The following is a 15,533-nucleotide window of genomic DNA, read 5'->3' on the forward strand; positions in this document are numbered from 1 at the left end:
CTTTGGTTTGTTTTACTTTTTCAGTTTAACAGTATGATCATGAAAAGAATGCCTGAGAGAAAAGGGGGAGGAAAACTGTGCGGAAAGGAGGTCAAAGTCGACAATTCAGTCTGCTCTTACAAGATTCAAGCTGGTGGCCCTCGCCCCGTGCAGTGAAGGGAGGTTATGGTCGAAGGAAGGAAAAGTATGCGTCTCACGAAAAAGGGGTTTTCTCGGAAGCAGCACGCACGAATGCTCTCCAGATGATGTGTACGTTATGCCATGGGCAGGGGGTTTCTTATTGTTTGTTCTGCTGTGCGCAGAGAACAGAGTAACTGTACGTCTCAAGTTCGGGCGACATAAGACAGACCGGAACGACGAAAGGAGGACGGACGAGCCATGTATCATTACCACATACCTCCTGCTGTTCCCACTTAGCTGTGTACCGTATCCGTATACCTGCTCACCCTTTCCTTGACTTCACGAAAGCCAGACGGCCATGCCGTGGTAGATGAAGAGCTTACCTGCCGCTCGATCACCTTCCGCCTTCGCCGGGGCCGTCGAAGCCTCTGAAGCATTGGCTGAAAGCAAAAAGGCTCACGTTGTCGCCCTATTCCCCTCCTCGCCATCGCTAGCTGGTGTGTACAGAACAGACATTTCAATTTTCTACCGGGTCGAACCACCCCTGGCGCGTGTGTGTGCGTTGTTGTATCAAACAAGTACAACGTGCGAGAGCAGAAATCACGCAGAGTTCAAGGAAACATGACATGGCGAGGGGTAACTTCATTTCTTTTGCATTTCACAATTTTTGATATCATTTCAATGCAGTGTTGATCTCGTTGCGCCATTTGCCTACATCCGGCAAACTTTCAATGCAGAAAATGGTTTTCCCCCTTTCAAGACTGCTCGCACTCGGTGGGCGGCTCTTTCTCTCTTCATTTGGAAAAAAAGGCGTACTTGACCATTGGTTGCTTCAACACCACCACAAATCTCCTTTTGGAGGCCAAGTGGTATGCCCGGCTTCTCTTCATCTCTTTCTAGTACATAACCAAGCACAAGCAACCATGGCCTCCCTCGATCCGGGTCAACAGCCCCCCGACCACCACCACCCAACAGAACCATCACACCCCTTGAAGTAGCCTCATATTTATTTGCTCTTATCCTTCTTCGCACCCTTGGTCTTGGCCGTGCCTCGGAACTCCTTCGACCGGTTCTTACGTTGCTTGCGCTGCTGTCTGCTGGCCTTCTCAATCTTGGTAGCGTGTCCCACTCGGACGAGTCTGTAGTGCGGTTCGAATTTCTTCATGGCCTCGACGGAATCGTAAATGAGAGCAAAGCCAGTGGACTTGCCGCCACCGTATTGCGTCCGCATGCCGAACACGTTGATCTGGTCCTTGTTGGATTTGTAGACTTCGGCGAGTTTGGCGCGGAGATCGTCCTTGGAGACATTGGGGCGGTTGGGATGGAGGACGTCACTGCAGTACAAGAGTCAGTTTTCGGCCTTCTGGAAATTTTGATGCCATTGCGAAATGGATCTAGGGACTGTGTGCGCCCTTACAGGACCATCTGCTTGCGCGACAGAAGTCGGTTAGTGATGAACTTGCGAGTTCGGATGGTGACCGGAGAATCGGCCATGATTGCGATGTGTTTGCGGGTTTGTCTGTCGATGGGATCGCAATCAGGACAGTAGGGATGGAACTGTCGAGCTGGTCGAGATGAATTTGTTCGACGCTCAAATTGAACTGCAGTTGAGGAATGGCTGAGAGCAAAGATTCGCTCCTTCCCGAAAATTGTGGGCTTGGCATTTCGAAATCTTGGCAGATACTGCGCTACTCCGTTTCTGGTTAGTGGCTCCCCCACCACATTACACCACGCAAACCTTTACAATATCTTCTACTGTCCAAAGTGATGCTGTGAATCCTTCTTTAGTACAAGAGAAATCACACATCGGTTCAATGCCTTAGCTCCTCCATTGTTGAGTCTGTATACACCTGGTGCCCCCCCGACTTCCAGTCAGGATGGATATTGCTCGAGCTGGAGTAGAGCCGATTGTGACCAAGTTCTACCGACAGTACATGCAGCAGATCAATGATGTGACTTACCCTCCAGGCGCGCTGCTGGTGAACCCGGATGTGCAAGACTGCTTATATCGGTATTTCTTCGACTCAAGCCAGAATAAATACTTGCCTCCTCCGCGATATCAGAGCAGGATACTGCGACGTCTCATTGAAGAAATTGAAAACTCTTGCAAGGACCCGGAAGAAGATGTAGGCTGAATCCGACAAAGTTGAAGCCACTGATAATTGCCGTCTCCCTGTCATGTCCTTCTCACCATACTTCTTCCCAGTGTTGAACCACTAACGTCAAATTCCGCCGCAGCAAGTCTCCGATCATCTAATGGAGCATATGGGCTACCTCTCTAGCCTCCCTCAACAAGACCAGACGGAAGAAGCACAGCAATTACGTGTCCACTCGTACTATCCTCCACTTCCCCTTGATGAGCCTGGAGTACGACCTGTCCTCATCAACGAAGCGAGAAATCTCCTCTCGAGAGGCAACAACGTTGGTCTACGTACGTGGGAGGCCGCATTGCATCTTGCGTGGTATCTCTTTACCCAGCAGCCAGGCCTTGTCAATCACAAGCACGTCCTCGAATTGGGTGCTGGGACTGGACTTCTTTCCTTGTTGTGCGCAGCTCACCTCAAGGCCTCATCTGTACTGGCAACCGATGGACTGGGACACGTCTGTGAAGGTTTAGATAACAATATCCGCTTGAATCAGGAGAACGGTATTCTTGACGGGTGTAAATCACCGGAAGTTCGCCTACTAGACTGGACGAACCGCCCAGCAATCGATGAACTTTTGAGTGAAGCAAAGAAGTCAGGCATGCGCTACGACCTTGTCATTGGTGCTGACATTACTTACCATCCCGACATCTTGCGGCCACTGGCCGAACTACTCGGCATCCTCAAGGATTCCTTCCCGGACGTTGTCATCCTCATTTCTGCTGCTATCCGAAGCGACACATTTTCGCAGTTCACTGCTATATGTCGGGATGAGCTTAACTTTACAGTTCGCGAAGTATCATGCAAGATTCCCGACGGAATGCGTTACTGCGGATTTTTCCATTCGGTCGCCACGGAAATCAAAATCGTCTCTCTTGAACGATAATCTTGTTGACGCACAGGGTGGTAAGGTACGATGTGGGCACTTCGGTCGTCAAGCGATATACGTTCTAGCAAACGAAGGGAGTTTTCGACCTTCTAGAAAGGTGGTTGAGGCGCCAGGACAAACAGTGGCGTGAGTTAGCTGCCCAAGACCCGCTCGCGAGACCGACTTGAGTGATATTCTGGTGTGGTTCAGCAAACCAAGGATAAAGGCGGAAGACCGTGCTGCACCCAAGCCAGGTATGAGCGAGGACAGGCTACCCGGGCGTCGAATGATGGCCCTGCACCTTGGCGACCTCAAAGGGACCAAGGCGCCCTAGAGTGTGGGTTTTCATGAAAGTCTGGGGTGATGTGTTTGGATGGTGGGTCATAGGCGACGTCGACCTGAATAGGGCGTATCCTGCTAGGCCCCAGTCTCTTTGTCTACGAGGCCGTACCCGAGGGGATCTCGGGGCTACTTAAATTGCAGTGCCAGGCTGGAAAGCTGTCTGCGGTCTGCTTACTGCTCCTGTCTTGGGAAAGAGGAATCCCTCGAGATTTCAGCTGCCAGAGCGAGGGCATCTGACAAGAAGGCAGTCATTTCCACCAATGAAGGTGACTTGTGGACGTGTACCGCCAGGAACCTCCGGGTGGTTGGACTCGTCCATCTCCCTCCCACATCAACCGCAAGCCCGAAGACCTACACTATCCTGTCTTCTCTCAATTATTGAACGCAGGCATACATACATACACGGACGGGGGCGGTCGATCGACAAAGAAAGCACTGTAGATGATTTCAGCCACCATGACCCGTGACCCCCCGCCCCCCAATATGAATGTATCGTCCATCTTAATCCTGCACTGAATAAAATGAAATGGCAAAAGGAAAAAAAAGGGACCTTGAGAGGGTTCTTCTTCTCTAATCAGTAGACATCCCCTCCTCCTTCTTTGGGATTGATAAACCTGAGCCGGGTCACTCAGTCTCTCTCTCTCTGGTCAATAATTCCTCGTTTTCTCGTCTTCATCTCAGTTAAGTAATAATCATAGCCCAGGCCATGTACATGTATCGAGCGAGCAATTGTAGTCTAACTAGTAAATGCCATTAGAGTACAGTTGCGTACCTAAGAGCCAGCCACATACATATTCATGGACCGCTCCCAGAGCACTCTCTCGCTCTTACGCAACAGGAAAAATGGTAATGTAGATCCGTTTTGTCTTGTCCTGAGTCGTCTCGTCTCGTCTCGTTTCATCTTGTTTCGTTTCGTTCCGCCTCGTCTTCTCCTCAAGGCAAGCATTATATGAAATAAAACTGTATATACTCCGTTGTAGCTCCTGATGGGTTGGGTAAGGTGGTTGAGAATAGCCGTCACACTCCCTCTCACACTGTTTCAAAACCCGTTCTCCCCTCTCACTCACTCACTCACCGCCACGTCGACTCCTCCGTGGCCAGCTCCAGCTGACCCTGCTCCCACGAGAGGACCGACTCCAGGCGGTCCGCTGACAAGGACATGGTCAGCTTCAGCCGCGCGATGAAGAACTTGCCGTTCCGGCCCTTGCAAACTTCCAGCTTCTTCCGGTCGATCTGGGCCAGGTCATATTCGAGGACGTGCACGACTTCGAGGTCTGACGAAAACGTGTTCAGTATGGTGGTGGAACTTTCGTGTATGGGGCCACAAAAGGGAAGGGGAGGGTTGCTGGACTTACCGTCGAGCGAGTTCTTGATCCGGGTGGGCCGGTCGTCGTCCTCGGCGTACGAGTAGACGGTCAGGCGACGCTTGGATTTGTCATTCTCGCGGAACGACAGGCTGATGAGCTGGGAGACGATGGTGGGGTTGTCGGACAGCACCAGGTCGCCCTTGTTCAGCATCCACAGCAGCTGGCCCTCGACGATCTGGCTATTGGTGATGGGATTGATGGTGACGTCGCGCTCCTCGTGATGGATGCGCGAGAACTGCTCGTTGAGGCTGATGCCGAAGTGGCGCGGGCACGCCGTCGCCAGCACCAGGTTCGAACCCGTCGTGTCCTTCTCGATCCCGTGCAGCACCGCCCCACGCACCACCGCCGTCCACGACGTGTCCGGCCGCCGCAGCTTGATCCGCCGCAGCCGCAGCGAGAATTCAATTTCCTCCTGCAGGTAGGGGGATTCGCCGAAGCCCCCGACTAAGAAGATGTTCTGTGGGGAAGAAAGTAACGATGTTAGTGTCGGCTATTTGTTCCTTTTCTCGTTTCAGATGTGCGAGCGAGCCTGGGGATCGATCCCCAGGAGATACATAGTTGAGCCGGTGTCAGCGTGTGGCTGCGGATAACTCACCTTGCACTGCTTATTGAGGTTATCGATCTGGCGAAGATGTCCTGTGATCAAGTCCATGATCTTCCCGATACAGATATTGAAAAACCTCATCATCGTGGCGCTAGAGGAGAAAAGAAGCGTGGCCGTCAGTAAAGGGAACCTGACAACTTCGGCACAGATGGTGGCTCACTTGGTGATCTTGATCTCGCCCCCATCAACCCGGTTGTCCAATGTCAAGTTGTGGAGCGGCTCGGGCAAATCCAACGCCATGTCTCGGTGATTCTTGTGGAACTGCTTCTTCAGCACGTCAAACGACTTCATCAGCTGGCGCATGGCCTTACTCTCGCAGGTGTGCGAGGTGATTCTCTGGAGGTCCTGGTTCCGGTCGAGCCTCTCGTAGTATTTGTTACCCAGTAGTTCACGCAGCCATTCTTTGAATGCAATGTCGATGTAGATGGCTCCGCACTTGTCTCCTGTTTTGTTCCACTTCAGCACACCGTTGTCGTCCAGTCTTTGCCGAGAGAAATGAACAGTCTAAACACACATACCAGTAGGAACTCCGATCCTCTCCAGAACCAGTGACGGCTCCACTTGTTTGACTTTGTACGACACGACATCCTGCCACGAGCGGGAAAATGTAAGAAACACGCGAACAGGAAGAAATGAACATTTGATGTGAGAGACTTACGACTGTACCGCCACCTGCGTCGCAAAGAATGAAGCAAGAATTTGGCTGTGCCGCAGATCGTCAGCACATGCACGAGATGAGCGAGACATCTCGCCACGCCGATAGATGGATTGATTACCTTGAGGAATATTTCATTGATCTCATCCTTCAAGTACCTCGCTGTGTATATCGCCGCGGCTTCGGGCTCAGTGATAAACATAATAGTGGACAGCCTGGGGAAATAGCTCTGGTTGAGGCCGGCATTGGTGAGGGCGCGGAAAGTCGAGTTTTTCGCTCGGTAAGACCATTCCTGCCCCAGGTATCAGTGAGATTCGTTAGTAATTAATCATACGGGAAAGCTCTTGGTACCGTCGGCACAGTGACCACAATATCGACTGGAACATGTACTCTGAACGACGCAGAGAATTTGACGATGGCGGCCGACAGGTGCTCGAAGACCCTCGACAGATACTCGGTCACGATCTGCTCGGCGGATTTGTCGCTGAAGGCGTGCGCCGACCCGGCGCCTCGGATGTGGTCGAAGCCGAAGTCACACATGCCATCGAGGGCCTGGATCATGAGGTCGAGCTCACTGGAGACGTCCTGAAGGTCTAGTTCCAATTTGGTGTGGACGATCGAAATGGCGTGTTCGCTGAGGTCGTATCCCCACTGCTGCTCCATGGCCTCAGTCGACGGGGAGAAGGAGATGACGCTGGGGATCTTCTTGTGGTTGCCCATGTTCGACCCCCAGTCCTCGATGAGGTCAATCTCGTCAAGCGGAAGGTGATTGGAGTTCGGAGTCGCATAAGCAACCCCTTGCATTCATAGTCAGCAAAATAACGCCCTACCAAAGTATCTCATCGATATAGGAAGGACTGACCAGTGTAAGTCGTGCCATAGTCCACCCCTATCACGAATCGCTGTTGTCTCGACGGTTGAAGTCCGTTTTCTGCCATTGTGTGAGGATACGCTGTAGCTCTACCTGTAAAACAAACACCAGCACAGAGGGTAACAAAGGGAAGTTGGCTGGCCTCAGACTAAGAGTGGACGAGAGGAGGATATAGAAACCATTGGGGCTGGGCTGAGAAAGAAAAGAAACCGCAGGTCTGGAGAAGAAAGAGGAGGGTGGGACTGTGCTAAGGCTGAGCTGCATGAGCAATAGCAGCCTTGGTAAGGCAACGTGCCAATCCTGGTCATGGTCAGGCTGAGACCGGCGGCGGCTTTGGTCTAGATGGTGTGTTGGTGGCACCTCACGATTGTGATCCTGTGCCGACACACCCTGTTCGGCTGCCAGGGTGTGCATCACTTCGAGCGAGGCGTCAAGTGCATGCATCCGAACCTGGCTAGAGTGCCGCCGTCTGTTTCTATTCGGGCGGTTAGCCTGAGACTAGAGTTTCTCCTACTGCACGAGGTGTTGTTGGCAGGCAAATCTGAGGCGAACTTACCAAAGGCAAACACATGTCCTGGTGTGGATACTTGAATAGTCGAAGGTTCAACTCAGCCCGACCCCCCTGGTCCTGTTTTGGAGGGGGTTGTTTTCACTCAGCCTCATAAATGCGTACTGCTTTTTGTAGTAATCTGAGCATTCGTATGACTGAAGAAATCAGCCTGTGCACGGCTCGAGAACATAATCTAACACTGAAGATCATCCATGGGACTGACCGGGCTCTCTGTCCAAACCTCCTACACTGTCGTCCCGATTCCACATTAGTAATATCATCACATTCTCGCTTGCATTGCGTGCCTCCAGCAGTATGGTCGGGTTGAAGAAGGCCAAGGGCATCCTCCGGGAGCTTTCCAGCCCCATCAGCACTTCAGCAGCTTCAAGGTCAACATCCCGGACGGAAAGCAATAACGGGAAAGCGGGAACGATGGCCACCCCGTCTGCCATTGCGGCGAATGTTGCTTTCTCTCCGCTCCCTAGGATCACCTCTGTGACCGGCAATGGTTGGGAGAAGGACAACGCCCGCTTCTCAGCAGCACCACTTGTAGTGCCCGACCATGATCCCTCTGCAAGTCGAGTCTCGGAATCTAAAAGGTCTGTGGCCCCTGGCCCAGCGGAACCGGATCCCTTTGCAGACAGTAACTCGACCAAAGCCGGGAATTCGGCCGCACAGAGTGGTGTGGACATACATGAACTCGAGGACAAAGCCTCCAGCACAAAGATTTCCGAAGGCATTGGTGGTCTGTTGAGGTCGTTCTCCACCAGACATTCAAGGTCTGCCGCGCCTGCTCCTGCAGAACTGGACGGCAGCCAACCGAAGGCGACTCATAAGCAGACGAGCGTGGCAGAGATGGACGCTACCGGCGATAGGATACAGAGTCAAGGAGACGGCCAGGCTGGCATGGTGAACCCCCGCCCGAATAAGGCTGCCGACGATGAGCTCTACCGGGTCGATAAAGAAATCCGAAAGGCCGCACACGGCGTGGTGGATGAGGCTGAGCTAGAGGCCATGTTCAAAAAGCGAGGTACCAGCGGTGCCTTCAAGCTTCTCCTCGAAATGATTGAGCCCGCACGGGACGCAGAGGAGCATCTCGATCGCGTCGAAGACAAGATCCGCGCGGCCATGAAGGGACATGTACGGACCATGGACGTCAATGCCGAGATCAGAAAGCGTGGTCCTGCGGGCGGCCTGCAACTTCTGCTGGACCATTGGCAGTTGGCCCTCAAATCCGAGCAGGCCTTGCGCCGCGTCGAGGAGAAAATGCGATCTACGAACCACGACATTGGGTCAGCCGATCTCGCCCATGCTCAGAAGACCGGTGGTGCCGAGGCCATGCTGGCACTGCTGGTGCAAGACTACCAAGCCAAAAAGTCCGCGTCCCTCGTGCTGGAGCGTGTCGCCGGGCAGATCAAACGAGCGACGCCCCAGGCTGCTCGCAAGGACGTCGACACGGCCTTAAAGTCGAGGGAGGCGGGCGTGGAGAGTGCGTTCAGTATCCTCGTGGGGGCCTACCAGCCTTTTGCCGACGCGTACAAAGAATTGACTGCCATCGAAGGCGAACTCAAACGCACTGCCCGCGAACTGGCGTGGACCCAGGATGTGGACCTGATCTTGACGAAATCAGGCCCCGAGGGCGCTTTGAGGGTCCTGACCGAACATCTTCAGGCAAAGACACAGACCCTGCGAACATTGGAAGCACAGCACCTTGGTCTGCAGCAGAGTTGGAAGAAGCTGACGGCTGACAACCACGAGCTGAGACAGGATCAAGCGCGCCATCGGGCGAATATCGATGGCTTGAATGCCAGTTATCAACGCAGAATCGCCGATCAAGACAAGAACTGGAAAGACACGCTGGAAAAGCAGCAGAAAGACTCCGCCGGTCGAGCACAGGTGGTAGAGCAGCGCCACCGTAGTGAGCTGGAAAGCCGAGACAATAGCCACCGAAATGAGATTGCATCATGGCGGGCCGCCATGCAGTCGGTCAAGGAAAAGCACGAGATCGAACAGAAAGAATTGAAGGCCGCTCTGGCCAACAAGGAGCAAGAGTACAATACCAAGCTGGATCGCATGCGGGAAGAGTTTGAAGCGCGCGAAAAGGAGGCACGCAAGCGCGAGCTGGAGAGGATCGAGGAAATCCGCCTCGAGGCCGAGGAGCTGAAGGGCGAGCTGGTCAGGAGAGAGCACTTCAAGGGACTCTCCGACCCGGAGATATGCAACCGGTTCAAGAAGCTGGCCCAGGAGGTGAACAGCTTCTCGCGCATCCAGTGGGAAAAGAAGAAGGAACCCCGCTGGCCTGTGCAGGAGAATGCACTGCGGCGGTCTGAGAATCCTCGGAAGCTGAAGCAGCAGATCGTCCAAAGCACTATCTGGATGATCCTGAAGGAGAGGCTCTTCCACTCACCCTTTGGTGTTCTCGGTGACGAAGGCCAACGCATCCACCGCGAATGGACGAGCGAGTTTGGTGAAGGTGAGCTAGCCCCCTGCATTGATGTCGCTGATCGACCACTCTTCTCGGTCTCTCTCTCTCTCTGTCTCTCTCTCTAACGAATCCCTCCTAGACTCAAGCTCCGAACTGCCTCGCTGGCCCGAAGCCACGGAGGAATCCGAGGCGTGGCGGTTCGAACGCATCAAAGAGTACTGGGACCCGTCGAAGAAGATCACCTCCGACTCGGAAGCGTCGCGGCGGCTGAAGCCCACATACGACCAAAGTGTGGCAGCCGCCGTGGACGACATCGGCAAAGCGGTCGACACCATCTCGACGCTGTCGTCGCACGATCTGCAGTTGATCCGTGAATTCGTCGAGCTCGCCGCCACCTTCTGGCTAGACGTCACGGCCCAGAAGTGTCGCGTGTACCTGATTTTCCCAGCTGAGGGTTCCAGCGCACTCGTGCAGCGTAAGCCGACCACCGCCACGGTTGATCTGGTGATTCAGCCCGAGGTACGCCGGCGAGGAAACGCCCAGGGCCAGCGGTTCGTCAAGGAGCAGGTCATCACGGGCTGTGAGGGCGAAAAGACCCGGTTCTAGGCTAGTCTAGAACGCCGTCCACCGCATCACCGTCAGGCTGAGACACGTTAATACTCAGTCCTCGTAGGGGCCCCAGGAAAACTGAGTGTGATAGAGGCTTGCCGTAGTCGGGTATACTATTGATGTCGTGCCATGCAACTAGCCTAGATCGTGGACTAATTTTCAGCTCCTGCAAGCTACTGTGAGTCCTAGCCCGGCACCGTGCAGAAACCGAACAGGGTTGCTTGGGTCGCTGAGCTCGTCATTGGCCGAGTTGAGCCTCATCGTGTTCGAATTGGGCGCCTTTTTCTGCCTTTCCTCGGCGAGGTATTGCAGTGCCTCGTCCAGAGTACTGCAATGTGCTCGGCCACCAGGTTGTCAGCCTGGTCTCTCTCCCCTTTCATCGGTCGGATTTCGGACTCAGTCCTGTTGAAATGGTGGGCAGAGGCTTTCATCCTGTCTTCGTATTCCATCTCTTAAATGTGACTCGACCTGCGTTCGTCCGATCGTGCAGCATTTGACTGGCTCAGTCTGCCAGGTGAAGACGCTGAATCGATCCGAGAAGATCCGATCTGATCTGATCCTGGTCATCGGTGGTGTTCCATGCCGAAGCTGGACGCTTGAAGGCCGTTCAACCAAAAGATAATCAAGGAGGAAGTCCTAACTGCAGTGGGTGAGATTCTCTGGTACGTTTGATCCAGTTCGAAGAGGCTGCGCGGGTGCGTGGTTGAGTGAGTAAGTGAATGAGTGATTGATTGACGTGCATCTCATAGTTCTTTTTGAACCGAGCAACGACCATAGACCACAGACCGCACTTCTTTCTCACTGCCACTACTTGGTATACGTATTTCCCACCTTCCTTCGTAGCCCTCATGCCGGCAATCACACGGTTCTTCCGAGAGTACGTTTGTTTCCTTCCATTCCCTGACCGACTCAGTCCCAGAGCTTGCAGAAAATACTGACCTTCTCTTCCTTCTTCTTTTCCTCCCCTGTAGCAGAAACCTCGTCATCCTCCCCAGGGCGGACCGGCCCCCGCCACGTCCGCGTGGTCAAAAGGTTACGCCCGAGGAGCTGCGGCGGCTGCGCGAGCTGATGCGGCAGCGGTACGCGCTGGACCTGGAGATCTGGAGTCTGCGCAAAGTGGGCAACTACAACAAACCCATCGTCGAGGACAAGATGCGCCGCGCCGACGCCTTGCTGGCCTGCATCCGCGCCACCGTCGCCTCCATGGACGGCCGCGACTACTTCCACCACGAGGACGACTACCGCAAGCTGCGCGACATCAAGGCCCGCGTCATGAAGGATGGAAAGAAGGAGTGGGTGCAGAACCCCCCCTGGAATGAGGACTGAGTGATGAGCGGGAGTGTCAGCCGGTCGGTGGTGAGGGATATGGGACAAACGGACAGGACACTTGAAGAAATGGCACCTGGATACGTTGTATAGGGCTGAAGATTGAAGTTGTCAGACCTTGAGATCGTTTGTCTCAGCACAACTGCCACATATGGACGGTCACCATCTATGCTAATCACGAGGTTGACGATGATGATCAATCATTTCCGGCGCAGAACTCATCTATATCACAATATAACTTCGTTTCACTATACGTCCATCCAACTCGTCCTCTAAGGAACGGCCAGGCTCGCAATTCAGGGGTATCATCGTGCCATCCAGACAATGCTTGCAACATGCTCACTAACCCAGGGCAATATGTACACCATTGCCATTGCCCAAGCATATCATTATGTTCGTGGTCGAAACTGTTTCGAGTTGATCAACTCTCTGCCAAGCTCTCCTTCAGCCCCTGCTCATCAACTATCGTAACTTGTACACCGGTGATTTTTGGCGTCGGTTTGAACCCGGGAATAGGTCCCTTCTGATTGATTCCAGGCGGTCTGCCACCCATGTACGACAAAGGAGACGAGGCTTGTGCCTGTGTTTCGCTCGAAGATGACGTCTCAATCGAAGCAGCTGAGGATGTCAAGTCGGCATTTGACTTGATTGGTGCAATGCCCCATCTCCCTTTTACCCAACCACCAAGAAGACGACCCAAGCCGGACGAGGTAGGTACCTGGTCCTCAAGGCGGGAGGATGGATGATCCGCCAGACCATTCAATGCTGCCACACTCGAGCTGGCACTTCTTCGCGGCAGCTGTTGTCCGACTGACACACCGCTCGCCGAGACTGAGCTCAACGATGCCATCGAGCTCAGTGCCGTATACTCTGTCACCGTGGCCAATGGTTGTGCAGAAGTGATCCTTCGTGCTGCAGATGGCGAAAGGGCGAAATATGCCTTATTACCCCTCAACACGCTCGATGGCTGAGCTGACGACGAAGAAGGTCTCTTCGCGATGTGTATATCCATGCCAGAGATTGACACAAGAGAATCGTTCGAGGACGTCCGTCGGAAACTGGTTGGGTTCGCAACATCGGAGGTAACCTCCAGACCATAGGAAATTGTCGGGGGACACATACCGTCGTTCTGTGCCTCTTCTGGTGACTTATCTGGTATATTCGACGCCACCTCCTCGTCAATGACTATATCAGGTGGCTCTGGTTCCGCCCCTCCATGTCGCTGCTCGGTTGGGTCAGGTTCGAGTCGGTCTGGTTGGCTTGTGTCATTCACCCCTTCACCAGCAACAAGAATTTGGGAAGGCTTGGGCGTCAGGTCAGGCGAGGCTGGTTCGTCGACCTCTTCTCCGTCACGGTGGTTCACATCATCTTTCAAGTCTGCGTGCTCATCTTCCGCAAACGCTTCTATAGCACCATCTTCGAGTTCCTCCTCGGTGAGCAGGTCTTTTGTTCTATCATCGTATTCGGGCCTCAGTTTCAACGGAGGAGATGCGAAACCGCCACTGGACTCGGGACTTGTGGGCCTGGACGATTCTTCACCAGCCTCCAGCCGGTCGAAGATGGAGCTGGAGTGCTCCAAATATGAGCGGGGAGAGCTGGGGAAGCTGGAGACCACAGACGAGCCTGTTGCGGCGGATTGCACAGACCAGCGTTTCCTCTTTGCTTGTGGCTGGTGGAGGGCAATGGGCAACACCGGGCTGGACACAACCCGATGAGGACCGGCAATCGGCGTCGTAGGTGCTGAAGACTCTGGCGTCGACGGAAGAAACCCGAGGCCCACGACGGTCCGCTTGCGAGATGCCTTTCGGATGGTGGGAGCCCTGTCTCGTTTCGCAAGTTTGGCGTGGTAATGGTGGTGGACATGGACTGATTGTTGCACGTTCGGAGAAGGCTGTGGCCAGCCAGGCTGATCGCTCAATGGGACTGACCCAGAGATGGGGTCGGATGTGCCGTCGTCTACAGGCTGATGCTCCAGGATCTGCTCTCTCAGGTTCTGTACTTCTTCGTTCGACGCTTGAAGTAGTTCCTTGAGCTCGACAATCCCAGCCTGTAAATTTGCATTGTCTTGTAGGATGTCCCTCACAAAATGGCCGACCACATTGGTGTTCTTTTCATTTGCGTTGAGACCTCTGAAGGCAGCAGCGGATTTCAGTCGACCCTCGGCGCCACCTAATTCTCTCTCCAAGGTGCGTTCACGTTCCAGCCTGGCAATGATCTCTTCGTAGCGTTCCCGGTCCTCCTTCGCATCCCATTCGATTCTTTGCACGTCACGCTCCAGCTGGCGGACTTTGATCTCGCTCTCTCTCCACCGCTTGACCGTGCTCCGGAACTCGCCTCGCGCATCATCTGCCTGTTGGGTCATGGCCATGCGTTCCTTCTCCATCTCGAGTATTTTGAGCTCCAATTCTTCCGTGCGCCGGCTGAGGCCATTCAACCTGCGCACCTCGACTTCGCAGTCACGAAGCAGCGCTTCCAGATTCTTGACATGGTTATCGCTCTCCTTGAGGGATGTGTTGGCCGTTTCGAGTTGCGTCAAGAGCTGGCGATTTTCCTCCACAATCTTGTCGTTTGTGGTCTGCAAAGCAGTCCGTTCGTCTTCCAGTTCGTTGATGTAAGCCGTTAGGCGCTGATGTTCGTGCTGCGACTCGGAAACGTAGGATTCATGCCGGCTGAGAAGAGCCTGAAGAGCAAATGTTAGTCCGTTGCTCGCCTGCATTTTCTCGACCAGGGCGTTGCAGTCAACTGCTGTGGGGAGGAAGAAATCAATTCCAGCGAGCAGAGCCATGAGGGGCGCTGAGCAGGAGACAAACGGGGAGCAATGTTGAAGTGAAGGCTACATTCCGTCCCTCGCAGTGCGACTTCCCCAGATTCACTGCCCACATATCCAGTGTGATGTACTCAGTACATATCCAGGCGCAACCGACAGCGGGTGGGTCACAACAAGGTCACAACAAGAGCATCACCCGAAGTACCGACAGGTAGTGGTGCACGTACCTGACCCAATCTTGCGGCGGTCTCGAGGTCTCTTTCGATGCCGCCCAAGATAGTGTTGTTGTTCTCCAGATAGACACATTCTGGCCTCCCACAACAACACTGCAATTTCCCATCGCTACTGGCGGGTCGGAAGTCATTGGACGGGTTCATAACGGTAGTGTCAACGTTGTCCGGAATGCGGTCTGGGCGCGCATCCATGCTCGGTCGGGGGAGGAGATCATCGTTTGTGGCGCAGAAGGATCGGAAGCGGAGCGAGGTGTTATTGAAGGACGACGGCATCGTGTGGTCAGCATGGTGCACGATGTTAGAGAGGGCCGTGGAATCGAAGAGGCAGGATTGCAGGGAGGAGTAGTTGACAGTGGTCAAGGTCCTCGCGATAACCCGGCGAGCGGGAATCCTGGCACCAAGTCGCGTTGGGATGGTGGAGAATGGCTTCGTTTTCCCAGGTGGCACTCGGTCGGCTCGATTGGTCCAACCTCGTTCTTCAGGTGGTGTCTCCAAAAAGGTCTCCAAGACGGTCACTGACACCCCAATCACCCAGCGACGGTACGGGTTAATAGTACCAGAGTGATAAACCACCCCAAAGAGGTTGAAACCATGGAACTAGTGCTATCTATAGGAGACGAGCATGAGATGGCACTCCACATTGTGTACTCGG

At 54.0% G+C, this 15,533-nt stretch overlaps 6 protein-coding genes across 6 annotated transcripts; 3 read left to right on the forward strand and 3 right to left on the reverse strand.

The window, feature by feature from the left end:
* Positions 1–1,126: 1,126 nt before the first annotated feature.
* AYL99_00462 (40S ribosomal protein S24-A) lies at positions 1,127–1,614 on the reverse strand (the record flags this gene model as incomplete). Its single annotated transcript, XM_018831978.1, has 2 exons — positions 1,127–1,454; positions 1,538–1,614. The coding sequence occupies 2 exons, from the start codon at positions 1,612–1,614 to the stop codon at positions 1,127–1,129; spliced, it is 405 nt and encodes a 134-aa protein (XP_018697857.1).
* A 383-nt stretch (positions 1,615–1,997) lies between these two features.
* AYL99_00463 (hypothetical protein) lies at positions 1,998–3,150 on the forward strand (the record flags this gene model as incomplete). The annotated part of the gene is made up of 2 exons (XM_018831979.1): positions 1,998–2,246; positions 2,359–3,150. The coding sequence occupies 2 exons, from the start codon at positions 1,998–2,000 to the stop codon at positions 3,148–3,150; spliced, it is 1,041 nt and encodes a 346-aa protein (XP_018697858.1).
* A 1,395-nt stretch (positions 3,151–4,545) lies between these two features.
* AYL99_00464 (hypothetical protein) lies at positions 4,546–7,038 on the reverse strand (the record flags this gene model as incomplete). The annotated part of the gene is made up of 9 exons (XM_018831980.1): positions 4,546–4,748; positions 4,830–5,298; positions 5,437–5,536; positions 5,606–5,888; positions 5,964–6,033; positions 6,104–6,148; positions 6,222–6,392; positions 6,452–6,897; positions 6,963–7,038. The coding sequence occupies 9 exons, from the start codon at positions 7,036–7,038 to the stop codon at positions 4,546–4,548; spliced, it is 1,863 nt and encodes a 620-aa protein (XP_018697859.1).
* Positions 7,039–7,836: 798 nt separating this feature from the next.
* AYL99_00465 (hypothetical protein) lies at positions 7,837–10,552 on the forward strand (the record flags this gene model as incomplete). The annotated part of the gene is made up of 2 exons (XM_018831981.1): positions 7,837–9,994; positions 10,086–10,552. The coding sequence occupies 2 exons, from the start codon at positions 7,837–7,839 to the stop codon at positions 10,550–10,552; spliced, it is 2,625 nt and encodes an 874-aa protein (XP_018697860.1).
* An 851-nt stretch (positions 10,553–11,403) lies between these two features.
* On the forward strand, positions 11,404–11,881 carry AYL99_00466 (hypothetical protein; the record flags this gene model as incomplete). The annotated part of the gene is made up of 2 exons (XM_018831982.1): positions 11,404–11,432; positions 11,530–11,881. The coding sequence occupies 2 exons, from the start codon at positions 11,404–11,406 to the stop codon at positions 11,879–11,881; spliced, it is 381 nt and encodes a 126-aa protein (XP_018697861.1).
* Positions 11,882–12,302: 421 nt separating this feature from the next.
* AYL99_00467 (hypothetical protein) lies at positions 12,303–15,154 on the reverse strand (the record flags this gene model as incomplete). The annotated part of the gene is made up of 2 exons (XM_018831983.1): positions 12,303–14,561; positions 14,876–15,154. The coding sequence occupies 2 exons, from the start codon at positions 15,152–15,154 to the stop codon at positions 12,303–12,305; spliced, it is 2,538 nt and encodes an 845-aa protein (XP_018697862.1).
* Between the last annotated feature and the right edge of the window lie 379 nt (positions 15,155–15,533).

This window comes from Fonsecaea erecta (genome assembly GCF_001651985.1).
Source record: "Fonsecaea erecta strain CBS 125763 chromosome Unknown Scaff1, whole genome shotgun sequence".
NCBI classification, from domain to species: Eukaryota; Fungi; Ascomycota; class Eurotiomycetes; order Chaetothyriales; family Herpotrichiellaceae; genus Fonsecaea; species Fonsecaea erecta.